This window comes from Panulirus ornatus, chromosome 15 (genome assembly GCF_036320965.1).
Source record: "Panulirus ornatus isolate Po-2019 chromosome 15, ASM3632096v1, whole genome shotgun sequence".
In the NCBI taxonomy this organism is placed as follows: domain Eukaryota; kingdom Metazoa; phylum Arthropoda; class Malacostraca; order Decapoda; family Palinuridae; genus Panulirus; species Panulirus ornatus.
Genome location: NC_092238.1, coordinates 3,121,389 through 3,139,809, shown reverse-complemented (window position 1 = coordinate 3,139,809; position 18,421 = coordinate 3,121,389). Strand labels below are relative to the sequence as shown.

General features: G+C 39.8%; 1 protein-coding gene across 12 annotated transcripts in view; it reads left to right on the top strand.

The window, feature by feature from the left end:
- Nucleotides 1–7,724, top strand: part of LOC139753689 (rho guanine nucleotide exchange factor 11-like) — a 575,625-nt gene extending 567,901 nt beyond the window's left edge. For all 12 annotated transcript variants that reach the window (XM_071670374.1, XM_071670376.1, XM_071670381.1 and 9 more), the window contains 3 exons: nt 799–1,072; nt 1,200–1,276; nt 5,773–7,724. In XM_071670374.1, the coding sequence (XP_071526475.1) occupies nt 799–1,072; nt 1,200–1,276; nt 5,773–5,907 (486 nt within the window). In that variant the 3' untranslated portion in view covers nt 5,908–7,724. The remainder of the gene's footprint in view (nt 1–798; nt 1,073–1,199; nt 1,277–5,772) is intronic.
- Nucleotides 7,725–18,421: the final 10,697 nt, after the last annotated feature.

Genomic DNA, 18,421 nt, shown 5'->3' with positions numbered 1-18,421 from the left:
ACATGCAGCAAGATATGTGGAGCATTGAACAGGTTATTAAAGTTTTTTGGGGGGTTAATATCTTTCTGTTCATATCCATATTGTTTTACAAAAGAAACATTACCTACCCAAGAAACCAATCCAAATGTAGCCTAACATACTATAAGTGACAGTTGTTGACAGAATAGTTCGGATAACTACAAAAAAAACATTCTTGTGATTTTCATTAGTTGTGATTAAAACTGCATGTTTAGTTTTGTGATGTGTAAATGGACTGAACCAGGGCATGTGAAACATCTGGGGGTAAACCATGGAAAGGTCTGTGGGGCCTGGATGTAGATAGGGAGCTGTGGTTTAGTTGCATTACACATGACAGCTAGTGACTGAGTGTGAACGAATGTGGTCTTTTTTAAAAAAAGTCTGTTTTCCTGGCGTTACCTTGCTGAAGTTGGGGGTAGCAATGCTGTTTCCTGTAGGGCGGGGTAGCACCAAGAATGGATGAAAGCAAGCCAGTATAAATATGTACATGTGTATATATATATATATATATATATATATATATATATGTCTGTGTATGTATGTATATGTTATGTATTTGTGCATGTATGGGCAGTTATGTATATAAATGTGTATATGAGTGGATAGGCCATTCTTCATCTATTTCCTGGTGCTACCTCATTGATGCGGATAACAGTGATTTAAAATAATAATAAAACCATTAAGATTTTTCATTTTTATCGTGGTCTTCTATTTCTACCAAAAGCAACTGGAAACTTTCTCATAATATTTTTGTGTTGTAAATTGTATTTACACTTCCAGAATTTAGTGTCAGAACGAGATGATGAGAGAGAACGCATGCGCAAAGAATTGGTAGCATCTAGGGAACGGCTACATCTCTTACATATGCGGCAAAATTCTGTATCAAACCAAACTACTTCATCCACAAGCCCCAGTCATCCTGTTTCAGCTACTTCAGGGATAACCCCTCCTTCAGGCACCTCACCCCACACCTCTAGGCCAAGTTCATTTGTGTCAGTAGCATCTTCAACAGCTGACCATTCTGATACACCTGACCATCATGATACAGATGAAGGTAGTTGAATCTAATGCATTTGGCCATTCACAGGGGCTTCTTTTTTGTTACTGCATATATTTATGAAGCAAAAGTGATCATATATAGTACTTTAATGTGATTTTCATAAATTTCTTGTCATTTACAGATGGAAGTGAAGTGCCTAAGATCAACAGTACACACCCAGAGGAATTTGAAGATTCCAAGGAGGACACTGTTCCAGAGGTACATTTAAAGGAAATTTAGCATACTTTATATAGGTTTCTCCTGATAGGATGATACTGACAAAATCAGAGTCATCTCAGCTGAAAATACAAGAGAATTAGGTATATCTCAGTTGAATATCTACAGATAAAGCTTTTACTAAAGAATTTAAAGAAAGTACATGGTTAGGAACCATCACTTCGGAGGTATAATGCTAGTAACTCTACACTACATCCGACACATCCACCCTCCTCTGTGCAACCCTATCTATAGCCCATATCTTGCAACCATATAATACTGTTGAAATTACTATTCCTTCATATGTACTCATTTTTGCTCTCTGAGGCAACATTCTCTCTTTTCACCCATTCTTCAATTCTACCAGAACCTTCGTCCCTCCTCCACCCTATGACTCACTTCCACTTCCATGGTTCAATTCGCTGCCAAGTCCACCCCTCGATATCTAAAACAATTTGCTTTCTCCAATTTTTCTTGTCAAACTTACATCCCAACTAACTTGTATCTCAACCCAGCTGAACCTAATAACCTTGCTCTTATTCACATTAACTTTATCCTTCTACACACTTTTCTAAACTCACTCACCAACTTGTGCAGTTTCTCTCTTGAATCAGCCACGACTGCTGTCTCATCGGCGAACACCAATTGACTCACTTCCCAGGCTGTCTCATCCCCAACAGACTGCATACTTGCCCGTCTCCAAAACTCTTGCATTTACCTCCTAAACCACCCCATCCATAATCAACTTCAACAACAGTGGAGACATCACACACCCCTGCTAAACAACAGTGGAGACATCACATACCCCTGCTGCAGCCCAGCCTTCCTTAGGAACCAATCACTCTCCTCTATTCCTGCTCATGCACATGCCTTACTCCCTTGATCAAAACTTTGCTTCTAGCAGCTTACCTCCCATACCTTATATTCTTAAGACCTTCCATGAAGCATCTCTGTCAGCTTTATCATATGTATATGCACAAACATATTTCTTAGGTTACAAGTCAGTTATCCAAAGGAAAAAGAAATATTAATCTGATAAATTTCCTATAGTTAAAAAACTACTTACTTTTATGGTTTCCATAATCTTCATAAAAATTGCCCAAAAAACAAGAGGATATAGGCCTTTGATTGCCAAAAAAACTTTCAGAATTTATAATTAAAACTTATGCTTTTATTTATCTTTAAATTCATTTCCAAGTTTCATGGGGTGGATTGCATACATACAGCCTCAGAAATTATTTAAAGACATCATTGTCTCATGGATCTGGAGAAGGCCTATGATAGAGTTGATAGAGATGCTCTGTGGAAGGTATTAAGAATATATGGTGTGGGAGGCAAGTTGTTAGAAGCAGTGAAAAGTTTTTATCGAGGATGTAAGGCATATGTACGTGTAGGAAGAGAGGAAAGTGATTGGTTCTCAGTGAATGTAGGTTTGCGGCAGGGGTGTGTGATGTCTCCATGGTTGTTTAATTTGTTTAGGTTTGCGGCAGGGGTGTGTGATGTCTCCATGGTTGTTTAATTTGTTTATGGATGGGGTTGTTAGGGAGGTGAATGCAAGAGTTTTGGAAAGAGGGGCAAGAATGAAGTCTGTTGTGGATGAGAGAGCTTGGGAAGTGAGTCAGTTGTTGTTCGCTGATGATACAGCGCTGGTGGCTGATTCATGTGAGAAACTGCAGAAGCTGGTGACTGAGTTTGGTAAAGTGTGTGAAAGAAGAAAGTTGAGAGTAAATGTGAATAAGAGCAAGGTTATTAGGTACAGTAGGGTTGAGGGTCAAGTCAATTGGGAGGTAAGTTTGAATGGAGAAAAACTGGAGGAAGTGAAGGTTTTAGATATCTGGGAGTGGATCTGGCAGCGGATGGAACCATGGAAGTGGAAGTGAATCACAGGGTGGGGGAGGGGGCGAAAATTCTGGGAGCCTCGAAGAATGTGTGGAAGTCGAGAACATTATCTCGGAAAGCAAAAATGGGTATGTTTGAAGGAATAGTGGTTCCAACAATGCTGTATGGTTGTGAGGCGTGGGCTATGGATAGAGTTGTGCGCAGGAGGGTGGATGTGCTGGAAATGAGATGTTTGAGGACAATATGTGGTGTGAGGTGGTATGATCGAGTAAGTTTATTCATGTGGTAATAAAAAGAGTGTGGTTGAGAGAGCAGAAGAGGGTTTTTTGAAATGGTTTGGTCACATGGAGAGAATTAGTGAGGAAAGATTGACCAAGAGGATATATGTGTCAGAGGGGGAGACCAAATAGGAAGTGTAAAGATGGAGTGAAAAAGATTTTGAGTGATCGGGGCCTGAACATGGAGGAGGGTGAAAGGCGTGCAAGGAATAGAGTGAATTGGAATAATGTGGTATACCGGGGTCGACGTGCTGTCAGTGGATTGAACCAGGGCATGTGAAGCGTCTGGGGTAAACCATGGAAAGTTCTGTGGGGCCTGGATGTGGAAAGGGAGCTGTGGTTTTGGTGCATTATTACATGACAGCTGGAGACAGTGTGAACGAATGAGGCCTTTGTTGTCTTTTCCTAGCACTACCTCGCACACATGAGGGGGGAGGGGGTTGTTATTTCATGTGTGGCGATGGGAATGAATAAAGGCAGACTATGAATTATGTATATGTATATGTCTGTGTGTGTATATATATGTATACGTTGAGATGTATAGGTATGTATATTTGCGTGTGTGGACGTGTATGTAAATACATATGTGGGTGGGTTGGGCCATTCTTTCGTCTGTTTCCTTGCGCTACCTCGCTAACGCGGGAGACAGCGACAAAGCAAAGTAGAAAATAGAATCATTGTCTCATGCCAAATGTATTTGGATGAAATGTGAACTTCCACACTTACAAAAGTGCTTCTTACCTTTTCGTTTTGCACATAATCTTGATTTGTCAAGTGAGACCAACAATCTACAATCACATAAATGCTTCCAAAGCATACAAATGCCAGTCATTCCTTAAACATGTGAAATACCATCTGCCTGACATTCAACATGTCACTACTGACATATAATATTTAGTTTCTTATGTATAAATCAGAGTTAGGGCAAACTTGTTGTATGCGCTGTGCTCAAAATTTTCCCATTCAACAAAATTACTCCATTGCTTGACTTTTATCTTCAGCAGTACCATCCTTATTGAGCTTTATTCCTAGATATATAAACACATCCACAACATCACCTGTTTACTGTGCAAACTGATATCACACTCAAATTACTCATCCCTTTCAAGAGCTAGCATCCTCTTCCTACATATAGGTCAGCCCCAGTTAACGTCAGGATTGCATTCATGAAGAATGTGACTTTCCGCATAACAGCTTGAAGCTAATCCTTTTTTCCATGCAGGGTCTTGTGACTTAAACTCCACTGTCAATCCCATGCACATTGTCAGCATTCACAATTTCATCTCCTACCCCATTTCATTCATCCACTACTCTGACACTATAAGTACAGCACTTTTGTACACCTTATATCCCTTTAAGCAAGTTCCCTGCTTAGCTTCTTGTCATGGCCATGGGTTGATTTGTCTTTGATACCTGGTTGATGAATCGAATTTCATCAACCAGGTATCAGCCCACCTTTGGAGTCTCTTTAGGTCCGATCATGACTTATATATCACATATCTCTTATACCTGTTCCCTCCAGGAAAAATATTCAGGGAGGAGTACCCCATGGCACTCCACGTCACCTTTAACCACATGGAGAAAGTTCTCTAACATGCACCCTCTGTTCCCTCCCTTTGCACGTTTCTTTGTGTTATGATGAGAGTTTTACACTCGTTGCACTTTGTAACCTTGTTTATATGTTTTATTCTTTCACTCCTGTGTATTATGGCACACACACCAGCCTAAGCAAGGTACCCACTTATCAACCAGCCTAGGGGAAAGGATGAACACCTAGGTAAGCTAACTGCCATGCCTAGGATTCAAACCCATGTGGGTCCAACCTCCAGCTGTATGTGCTAACTCATGGTTAGGAATGCAAACCACTCCACTATGGTGCTTGCATGTGTTCCATCACTGTCCATTTGTCTTCATGCAATCATGCGACCACCTACTTTAACCATCCATGTAAATGTCCAATTTTTATGACTTTAAATGTAGGGATCAACTTTTTCATAAATATTATTCTTGAGGGGTTTAAAATGTGACCCCCCCTAAAAAAAAAAAAAAAGTGCTTTCCAGTCCAATATGTCAATAAGGCTTTCATAACCATAAATTTAGTTGAGCCACTGTATGTGAATGAGAATCAAGATAGTAGTTGAACTCGATAGTGGAGAATTATTTGATGATTACTTATTCAAATGGATAGCACCTTTGTGCTACGGTAAGTTTGTTACCATCAGTTATTGGTTATGAGCTGTGTGAATGGCCATGGAAAGAAAAGGCATGCTTAGTTCATCACATTCTTCAAATGTGACCCATTTGAAATAAATAACGCATATGTTGATTTATCATCAGAAGTCGGAAAATATTTTGTAATTAGTTTTTTAATTTGCCTTGCAGACGTATGAGGATGCTGTGTGTGGATCAGACCCAGCCGAACCTAAGTCCGTAGAGGTAGAAGGTTCTTCAGTGGGCCAAGAGAGCTGTGAAGAAGGCAGAGGGTGTGAGGGCAGCACAGAAACCATCACCACTTGAGGTCTGTAAGCAAGTGGATGCGGTGGAGTGCTTCCTTCATGGTTGTTTAACTGATATCCTCTGCTGCATTGTTTGGGGAACATGTAGGAACTATGTGCCTCTACTGATATCTTGTCTGTGTGACTATTATGGGCACAACAGAAACAAGATGGAGGCAGGAGCCAGGAACCATGGCTCTGTGGCTCATTGCTCCCCACTCTCCCTTCCTTGTGGAGATAACTTTGTCAGAACCACCACTAAACTGAGGAATACATGCAGGCTGAACTGCTTTGGTCAGGGACCTGAGCATAGCAACACAAAATATATTTCTTTTTCTGTGTATGATATTGTAAATGAAAAGATTATTATTATTAAAGCTATATTATTTACTACTGATATCATGGATGATTGGCAGTGTGCATGTGCAACATACAAAACTAAGCTGGCTGGACACAGCAGTTAGTGTAACCACTCAGCAGAAAGTGTACATAGAGAATTGTGGGTGTGTGTTGTGACTATCCAGGCCAGAGCACCTGATACTGGTACAGGGGTCATCTTAAGTGTGAATGGTACAGTATACATCCAGGCTATGTCTCCCAATAATGAGCTGACCATCTGATATAGGTTCCTGTAGCATGTGGAACCCTCAATAGGTTGTAAACAGTAAGATTCCATGTAGAAAGTGAACCATGATTTGGGAAATGAAAAAGTTGAAATAATTGTTTGGTTGTAATTTCCATTAATGTTGTCAGATTTGTAATATGTAAGCAGTAGACCTGATTTGTGTATCCTCTTTTCTGCTACTTTTCCATAAATGAATTTCTAACAGTGTATCAGTAACCACATGCTACAGTTCCAAGTTGACCTAAGTATGAATTCCCATGATAGGGAATATTTGAGTCGGCTTTTTCATGAAATGTTTGTTGTAATTTGTTCAAATATTGTAAACAAGTCACCTGGTGTCAATTACGTTCCTAGTCCTTTGTGTTGCGGAATGCTGCTGTCCTGCTGAGCGACTGTGGACCAACACCCGAATTCTGAAGTCACTATCTTAGGATAAATATACCTCTTTATGTAGGACCTGTCACCACTCCAGTACCTATTTAGTCAATCCAGGAGGAAGGAATGGACCACTTAAGTATTTTGGGAAACTTCCAAATGTTTCAGATTTGGGCCCTTTAAGCCTTACATCTACAATAAAAGATTCTTACCTGATAATGTGCTGTCTAAGTGGATGTTCATTTTTCCAAGACTGTGGAGTATGATGTATTATATAAAATAATAATGTTCATTCTTGTCTTATAAAAGTTGATTGTTTACAAACATAAATGTCCTGAAGATAATAGTCAATGTTCCCCACTGTTGCCCCAGAGCAGTAGAGATACCTGGAACTGAGATTATCGTGACCCCAAGCAAGTGGGTGGAGTCAAGTTTAGGTGGTGGTGGCGGATGATATGTCACCCGTCTTAAAGGCAACCTCAGGTCAAAGGAGAGTGATGCATTCATGACCCCAGTGTGACCTAGCCTGATCTGAGGCTGACCTGGTGACTAGCAGTGTGTAGGGATAGGGGAACAGTGACGGTAGGCATTCCCACGTGACAAATTCCCACTCTGCCCTACTGGTCGTCAGGAGCTCGTCATCCTGTCGCAAAAAGGGTGTTTGTTCTCTTGTTCATTTGTATGTACATATCTTTGTTGCCCAAATACTGTGGGTATACAGTAAACACATTACCACAAAAAGTGATCATTTGTAAATTGTAATAATATTATTGCATAACCAATCAGCATAATGTATAGTGCAGACTAATTGCATAAGTAATAAAAATTACTTAAAGCAGCATTATCTTTTACTTATATCCTTTCAAAGGCCATTATAAATCAGTAGTGGTTTTATGCACGTTCTTAAAAATCAAAGTTCAATTATCATCAGTTTGTCATGTCGAACATTAAGTTCAAAGATCTTATTTACCCAAACACTCGCATCTCCTCAGGAGACCACCACCCAACTTAGAGGGAAGGTGGGGAAGATGCTACTTCCTGTGTGTTGGGGTAGCGACATGGAAGAAGGCAAGCAAGTATGAATATGTACATGTGTATATATGTATATGACTGTGTATGTATTATGTTGATATGTATATGTGCATGTATGGGTGTTTATGTATACATATATGTGTATATATCCCTGGGGATGGGGGAGAAAGAATACTTCCCACGTATTCCCTGTGTGTCGTAGAAGGCGACTAAAAGGGGAGGGAGCGGGGGGCTGGAAATCCTCCCCTCTCATTTTTTTTAATTTTCCAAAAGAAGGAACAGAGAAGGGGGCTAGGTGAGGATGTTCCCTCAAAGGCCCCAGTCCTCTGTTCTTAACGCTACCTCGCTAACGCAGGAAATGGCGAATAGTTTGAGAGAGAGATATGTGTATATGAGTGGATGAGCCTTTCTTCATCTGTTTCCTGGTGCAACCTCACAGATGCAGGAAACTGTGATTAAGTATAATAATAAAAATAAGAGTAAATGTTTCCTAATGCATTACAGCCTTTATACTGTTTATCTGTTACTGAAACACCCATATCATTTATGTAACTAAACAGTGAATTAAGGTAAGAGAGAATCAGCAATACCTTTTAAAATGATTAAGTAAATGTGGTATTCACAAAGCTAAACAGTGAATTATAGTGGGGGAGAATCTGCAGAACTCCTCAAAGCGATTTAGCAAAATTTGGCTTGATAAAGTCATTAACAATACCATCTTTTAGAAACTGAAATACAGGAAAGGGAGCTTCCAACTCTCTACCCTCACCCCTTTTACCCACCTTCAATGACATAGAGGGAATATGGAGGTATTCTTTGTCTTCAACCCTAGGGATGATGTTTGTTTATTTCATGTAAGTCATTTCCCATATAGCGAGATAGCACCAAGAACAAACAGACTGGGTGCACTAAGGAATGTGGAAAGGGGGCTCCTTATCTGAGAGGGCAAAAAATGGGGATGTCTGAAGGTATATCAGTCACAACAATGTTGTGTGGATGCAAGGCATAGGCTATGGCTGGGGTTATGTGGCTGCATTGGAAATTAAATGTCTGAGGGCAGTATGTGTCATGAGGTGGTTTGATAAGAGTAATTAATAAAAGGGTAAGAGAAGGGTGTGGTTGAGAGAACTGAAGAGGGTGTGATGAAATGGTTTGGACATAGAGAAAATAAGTGAAGAGAGGTTGACAAAAGGATACATATGTCAGAAGTGAAGGAAACAAGGAAAAAGGGGAGACTAAATTGGAGATGGAAGGATGGAAAGAAAAACAATTTAAGTGCTCAGGGCCTGAACATGTAGGAGGGTGAAAGGTATACAAGGGATAGAGTGAATTGGAGCAATTTGGTCCATGCTGTCCATGGACTGAACCTGGGTATAGGAAGTAGCCAGAGGAAACCACACTAATGTCTGTGGGGCCTGGTTGTGGATAGGGGGATGTGGTTTTGGTGCACTACACAACAGGTAGAGTGGATGTATATGAATGCAGCCTTCTTTCATCTGACCTGGTGCTACCTTACTAATGCAGGAAATGGTATATAAAAAAAAATATTTACCACCAGAATTGTAGAGATCTTCATTTATGTCCCTTTCATTTATGATGGTGGAACTGCAATTTACTGCCCTACTGTTTCATTGTTGAAAAGAGCCTTTTGATCATTTATATCAATATGCGGAAACTGCACTGCAACACTAGAATCCTATATTTATTTCATTCGTACTTCTTTGTCATTTCCCAAATAGCAAGGTAGCACCATGAAGACACACACAATGAACAGCCTTTTTGTTCACATCCAACCTCTAGCTGTTGTGTGAAATGCACCAAAACCATAGCCTTCCATCCAAAACCAAGCTCCACTGACCTTTCTGTGGTTTCTCATAACTACTTTATAATCCCAAGGTCAGGCCACTGATACTGCATTGCTACAATTTGTTCTATCCCATGCACATCTCTCCCTCTTGTGCATATTCAAGCCCAAATAACTCAGTAGCAAAGACTCACTCCATCCTTCCCTTTTTTCCTGGTTTTCCACTTGGTTCCTCTAACTCTGATATATATCCTTATAGTCTCTCTACTCATCCTTATCATTTGTCTAAACCATTTCTGAACACTTTCAATTCAGTTATCTCCACCATACTCTGCTTACCATCATCTCTTTCTTATGCTGTCATTCTTGCACGATCAACACCCCCTCACACCACATACTATCCACAAGTGCTTAATTTCCAAAATATCCACCTATGATTTTCGCATTTAGGGTCCATGGCTCACACAACCCTATCAATCACCACTCTCCCATACAACTTGACAGTACACTCAAACTTACTGGTATTCCACCAATCCTCAGGCACCTCACCATGATCCATACATAAAAAAAAAAATCCTAGCTAATCCCCTTCTTAAGAAATTCAACTGCACTGACATCCACTCTAACCGCCTTGCCACATTTCATCTTATACCTCTTCATTTTTTTCACCAAACCACTTCCCATTGCTCTCACTTTGCACACCTCCCTGACTCAAACACCCCATACCTGCCTACTAATCATCATACAGATTTGAAAATCCTTCAAATTACTCACAAATTTGAAAATCCTTCAAATCACTCATGCCATCTCTTCACCACACCTCTACCTTTTACCACTTCCTCATTTCTCCCTTCACTTATTTTCCCATTTGTCTTCTTGTTTTTCTCATTATCATCCTGATCCATAGGGTGAATCAGATACACTATGCTTCTGAATCACTTAAACACATCCTCAACCCAGGCCTACTGTTACAAAAACATGAACTTCAACACTTTCAATTTGCAAACAAGGTTGACTCATTATATAAGACCAACGTTACCATTCAAACAACCTCTATATACAAAAAATGCCACTGCACCTAATTCCTAGTCATTCCCCTAACATCATCATATCCTGTCCTAGACCAATTCTTTCTGCATCTATCCTTATTTTCCATGGTCTACCTCCACTCTTTGTAACTTTTTGTAATGTTCTATTACTATGAGAGGTTCCCTGGATGGCAGGTGGACAGAAATAGGTTTATTACACAATTATGATCAGTAAACTTTCCTCTTTCAAAAAAAAAAATATATATATATATACATATATACCAGAACATCTAGTTAGGGCATAAACAATGTGGTTGATTCTCCTAACAAAAGTAAGTGCAATATCACCTTACATCCGATGTATGCTGGAATGCTCCAATTCTGGGTGAGTGGACATCTCCATTGGGACAAAAGCATCACAACACGCTCAGTACTTCTCAGCTACTGACCGCCTATGAGACAATCGTCACCAACCAATCACATTACGGCGTTCCCTCCTACTCACCACACCAAAGAAAACAGTTTTAGTGTATCAATTTTCAAAATTTAATAAATGCATACATCACTTTATAGTTTACACGAATAACCAAATGTATACTCTCATACACACATTTTTTCCTGCCTTACTCCTATAATGGCAATATGCATTTTTAACTAAAAACTTTTACTGAATCTATTTTTCCTTGATACCATCAAAATTTAAAAGTCACAAGCAAAAAAAAAAAAAAAAATACCTTTATTAATTAAAGAGTGATACTTCAAAATTTCCAAACTTTAATATCATTTTCTGGTGATTTTACTTTTGTAGTTTGTCTTGTTCTCACCTGGAGTGACATATGTCTTCTTGACCAGCTTCTATACCATAAATGGTACTTACCATTCTAACAATTTCATCTAAGCACCTTTCTAATGATTTATTCACACCAAATACGCTTCTCACACCATTCTTCAGTCTGTGCCAATTCCTCAATTAATGCAGCAGATGAATTCCTAGAAACTACAGTCATGTGAAAACTGTTTGACCGAGGAATTTATAGGTGGCCAGGCAGGATGATACCAGAATTTAATACGAGGCCAAGAAGTTATCTGTCTTATAAACACAAGCACCTCTCAAAAACCTGTTTGCACACTACAGGAAATACTTTGTATTCATATTGTATGTGCTAAAAATAAATACAAGGGGAGTAATTAGAATTACTGAGAAAAACTAAGTGGGTCTCCACCACTTACAGTACAATAAAAACCAAAAATGTGCTGAAATACAATAGCATAGTGCTTGCAATCCAAATTGCCTAAGCTGCATTCAAATAAACTGGTAGAACAAAGTTTGATAATTAAAAACAAATTCGAAGCCAAAGAAAAATTTAATTAATTTGCCAAAGTGCTTTCAACAGATGGTCTCCCAAACACAAATGCATCTTAAAAACTGAAATAGTTATCTTATGTAATGAAAGAACACCATGTAACTAATAAAACAACAGGAAACTAATACAGTCCAACTTACCAACAGAGAGGTGGAAACATACAGGCAAGATATCTTAAAGACATGGTAACAGAAGAGAGGACCTCAGCTCACTGAATTAGCTGAAATGAACCCAACATACACACTGTAACCCATTCACATACGCTATGTTGTATTCAAATGAATATTTATTTATTATTTTGCTTTGTCACTGTCTCCCGCGTTAGCGAGGTAGCACAAGGAAACAGACAAAAGAATGGCCCAACCCACCCACATACACACAAATATACATACCTATACATCTCAATGTACACATACATACACACACAGACATATACATATATACACATGTACATAATTCATACTGTCTGCCTTTATTTATTCCCATCGCCGCCTCACCACACATGGAATAACAACCCCCTCCCCCCTCATGTGTGCGAGGTAGTGCTAGGAAAAGACAACAAAGGCCCCATTCGTTCACACTCAGTCTCTAGCTGTCATGTAATAATGCACCGAAACCACAGCTCCCTTTCCACATCCAGGCCCCACAGAACTTTCCATGGTTTACCCCAGACGCTTCACATGCCCTGGTTCAATCCATTGACAGCACGTCGACCCCGGTATACCACATCGTTCCAATTCACTCTATTCCTTGCACGCCTTTCACCCTCCTGCATGTTCAGGCCCCAATCACTCAAAATCTTTTTCACTCCATCTTTCCACCTCCAATTTGGTCTCCCATTTCTCCTCGTTCCCTCCACCTCTGACACATATATCCTCTTGGTCAATCTTTCCTCACTCATTCTCTTCATGTGACCAAACCATTTCAAAACACCCTCTTCTGCTCTTTCAACCACACTCTTTTTATTTCCACACATCTCTCTTACCCGTATATTACTTACTCGATCAAACCACCTCACACCACATATTGTCCTCAAACATCTCATTTCCAGCACATCCACCCTCCTACGCACAACTCTATCCATAGCCCACGCCTCACAACCATACAACATTGTTGGAACCACTATTCCTTCAAACACACCCATTTTTGCTTTCCGAGATAATGTTCTCGACTTCCGAACATTCTTCAAGGCTCCCAGAATTTTCGCCCCCTCCCCCACCCTATGATTCACTTCCGCTTCCATGGTTCCATCCGCTGCCAGATCCACTCCCAGACATCTAAAACACTTTACTTCCTCCAGTTTTTCTCCATTCAAACTTACCTCCCAATTGACTTGACCCTCAACCCTACTGTACCTAATAACCTTGCTCTTATTCACATTTACTCTTAACTTTCTTCTTTCACACACTTTACCAAACTCAGTCACCAGCTTATCCAGTTTCTCACATGAATCAGCCACCAGCGCTGTATCATCAGCGAACAACAACTGACTCACTTCCCAAGCTCTCTCATCCACAACAGACTGCATACTTGCTCCTCTTTCCAAAACTATTGCATTCACCTTCCTAACAACCACATTCAGAAACAAATTTAACAACCATGGAGACATCACACACCCCTGCTGCAAACCTACTGAGAACCAGAATAATGTCATAGATTAGCAACGAAAAAATTAAATATTTCACCATGTCAGTCTTCCAGACACTGAAATACATTTTAAATACTGAAATAGTTAAAGAAAAATTCTTCTTTTCTTATGAATTCAAAGAATATCATAAAAAATACTAAACAACCATGAAATAAGCAATACAGTCCTCAGCTTACCCTGGGAGAAAAACAACCATGGGAGCATACTGGTGAGATATCTTAAAAATGTGGTGAAAGAAGAGTACACATTATCTCACGAAGTCAGTTGAATTTACGAAACACAGAGTTACACATCCAAATTGCATAAGTCGAGTTCTAATGAACTGGCAGAACAACGTTTGACATAAAGTAAGAAAAGATCTGAGGTCAATCAAAGAAAAACCTGATTATTTCCTCCTTGTAATCTTGCCAGATCAGTTTCCCAAACACTAATATGTCTTAAATACCATAATATGAGAAAATTGTTCTTTTCACAAAAAACAAAAGAACATCATGAAAAAATAATAAAACAAAGAAACAAGTGATACAGTTCTCCACTTCAGGGAGAAATTAAAAAAAATTTATGGAAGTGTATTGGTGATTTAACATAAGAACATGGTGAAAGCATGGAAATCAGCAGAAATCAGCAGTTATAATTAGCCAAAGTACCATCCACATTACTTAAGACGTGTTCAAATGAGCTGGTAGAACAATACCTTATATCTATGTACCTATATCTCTAATGTCCATTGCCCCCGGGAACTCCAATCAAGGTATGGCCAAAGCAAAAGAGTCTCCACTTATCCCTGTCCTTACATGCCTCCCTTGCATACATCATTCCCTGTATTCTTCCACTTTTCCTCTCCTGCCAGTATTCTTCCACCCTATTTGCCCATGTCACATGTGGTCTTCCTCTCACACCAATCCCTTTAATTGTGCTATCATACACTCTCCACGTAAACTCCTAGTCCTGCATTCTTTCCACATGACCAAACTAACTCAAATGTATCACTGAACTCATTTTACCACTCCACAATTCATTCCCTTTGCATTCCATTATACTACATCTCTCATCCACCATTTCATTTCTTTCTTCATTCCATACAGTCACACAACATGCTCTTCTTAAATAGCTCATTTCCACAGCCTGGATTCTTGACCTCTTTGACTCATTCCATGTCCTTGTTTCAGCTGCATAGGTCAGAGTTGGGAGGACTATGCTGTTCCTTAATCCTCTCTTTACTTCTCTACCCTTCATTATTCTATGAAGGGAACCAATGACTCTTCCACCCTGTAATGCTCTCTCCTTTATCTATCCTACCATATCACCAAACTTACCCAAGGCAGCTCCTACATACTTAATTCTCTCACCTCTTCTAATCTTTCAATCCCATAACCAAAGCATAATTTAGTACACTGTCTTCTTTAACTCTATGTGGTTTTACAAAATCTATACTTTTCCTCGGTTTCCTTTCAAATGCCATTACTTTACTTTAATTGCATTTACCTTAAACTGCCTTCATTACACATATCATGAAACACCCTTAAACCTTCTGCAACTCCTCTTCACTTTCAGCAAACAGCACAGTATCATCCACAAACAGACTTGCCACTAGTCACTGTGTCACCACCACACTCCATCTCTGCATGCCTTTTCCCTAAGTGAGGATATTCCCTCAAAGGCCCAGTCCTCTGTTCTTAACGCTACCTTGCTAACACGGGAAATGGCGAATAGTATGGAAATATATATATATGGAACGATGTGGTATACCGGGGTCGACGTGCTGTCAATGGATTGAACCAGGGCATGTGAAGCGTCTGGGGTAAACCATGGAAAGTTCTGTGGGGCCTGGATGTGGAAAGGGAGCTGTGGTTTCGGTGCATTATTACATGACAACTAGAGACTGAGTGTGAACGAATGGGGCCTTTGCTGTCTTTTCCTAGCGCTACCTCGCACACATGAGGGGGGGAGGGGTTTGTTATTCCATGTGTGGCGAGGTGGCGATGGGAATGAATAAAGGCAGACAGTATGAATTATGTACATGTGTATATATGTATATGTCTGTCTGTGTATATAAATGTATACATTGAGATGAATAGGTATGTATATTTGCATGTATGGACGTGTATGTAAATACAAGTGTATGTGGGTGGGTTGGGCCATTCTTTTGTCTGTTTCCTTGCGCTACCTCGCTAACGCGGGAGACAGCGACAAAGCAAAGCAAATATATATATATATATATATATATATATATATATATATATATATATATATATATATATATATATATATCTTTTCTTTCTTTTAAACTATCCGCCATTTCCCGCATTAGCGAGGTAGCGTTAAGAACAGAGGACTGGGCCTTTGTGGAATATCCTCACCTGGCCCCCCTCTGTTCCTTCTTTTGGAAAATTAAAAAAAAGAAAAAAAAAAGAGAGGGGAGGATTTTCAGCCTCCTGCTCCCTCCCCATTTAGTCGCCTTCTACGACACGCAGGGAATACGTGGGAAGTATTCTTCATCCCCTATCCCCAGGGATATATATATATATATATATGTGTGGAAGTCGAGAACATTATCTCCGAAAGCAAAAATGGGTATGTTTGAAGGAATAGTGGTTCCAACAATGTTGTATGGTTGCGAGGCGTGGGCTATGGATAGAGTTGTGCGCAGGAGGATGGATGTGCTGGAAATGAGATGTTTGAGGACAATGTGTGGTGTGAGGTGGTTTGATCGAGTGAGTAACGTAAGGGTAAGAGAGATGTGTGGAAATAAAAAGAGCGTGGTTGAGAGAGCAGAAGAGGGTGTTTTGAAGTGGTTTGGGCACATGGAGAGGATGAGTGAGGAAAGATTGACCAAGAGGATATATGTGTCGGAGGTGGAGGGAACAAGGAGAAGAGGGAGACCAAATTGGAGGTGGAAAGATGGAGTGAAAAAGATTTTGTGTGATCGGGGCCTGAACATGCAGGAGGGTGAAAGGAGGGCAAGGAATAGAGTGAATTGGAGCGATGTGGTATACCGGGGCTGACGTGCTGTCAGTGGATTGAATCAAGGCATGTGAAGCGTCTGGGGTAAACCATGGAAAGCTGTGTAGGTATGTATATTTGCGTGTGTGGACGTATGTATATACATGTGTATGGGGGGGGGGGGTTGGGCCATTTCTTTCGTCTGTTTCCTTGCGCTACCTCGCAAACGCGGGAGACAGCGACAAAGTAAAAAAAAAAAAAAAAAATATATATATATATATATATATATATATATATATATATATATATATATATATATATATATATATATATATATATATAATATATATATTAAAAAGCCACAGTGACATCACACAGCCCTGCCTCACACCTACACATATACCGAGACTTTCACTCAACTCTCCATCCTCTCTTATACATGCATTTGCTCCTCTAAAGAAAGCTTTCGCACCATCCAAGAGTTATCCCCCAACCCGTATGTCCTTAACACATCCCATAAAACATTACACTCAACTGTCATATTCTTTCTCCAGATCCATTAAAGCTGCATACAACTTCTTATCTCTTGCTAGATACTTGTCCATGGTCATCTGTACCATAAAAATCTGATCCACACATCCCCTACCTTTCCTATAACCTCCTTGCTCTTCAGTTATTCTGCATTTAGTCCATCACTCTATCAATCAACATTCTTGCATACACTTTTCTTGGTATACTTAACAAACTTGTTCCCCTATAATTGCTATATGCATCCTTAGCATATTTTCCCTTGAATAAAGGAACAATAATAGCTTTCACCCAATCCTCAGGCACAACCTTGTTTCCATACTAAATTACATATCTGATGCATCCACACTATCACACTTTCTGCTTCATACTTTGGCATCTCAGCCTTCACGTTCATCATTGCCCTTCTTACCTCCCTTTTTGCTAAAGGCAGTTGCACTTGTTATTCTCTTCTTTCCATCCTCCATACCCATGCATTTAACAAGTGCTGCCTCTCTTCTCCCATGTTCATCAGTCCTTCAAAATACTCTTTCCATCTTCCTTTCCCTTCCTCCTTTTGATTCAGCAACTTCCCTTCCTTACTTCTCACATGAACATTTCCACTCTTACATTCACCTATTTCCTTTTTCACCTCTTTCCAGTATAGTCTTATTATCCCATAACTTTTCACTTCACTTTCTTCCAAAATCTTAATCTACTCTTTCTTTACTTTCCTCTATGAGCTTCTTAACATGCCATTTAAATATCTTAAACTCTTCACTCCTCCTTTGCTGAACTTCCACCAATACCTTCCTATCAAGCAATGTATGTACCACACGCCTTTTTCTTCTCTTCCACAGCATTTCTAATCTCTTCCATCCACCATGCGTTGCCCTCCATATTCCTATATCTCACGACCTTGCATCCAAACACAACATTTTAAACACTCATTCACATGACTGCATCCCTAAATTCACTGTACTTCCATCAAAGCTTTCAGTTACCTACCTTTCATATTCCTTCCTACATTTTTCCTGATTCATATTCTCGCTTGCCAACATTTTTATCTCTCCATTCTTCCTTACACCATACCTACACTTCACCCTGATCCTCATCCTCACAAGAACTGCAAAATGGTCAGTCTCCAAAGAATCCTATCACAACTCTCACATTTAGCATGGCCTTCTTCAATCTTTCATCCACTGCCACA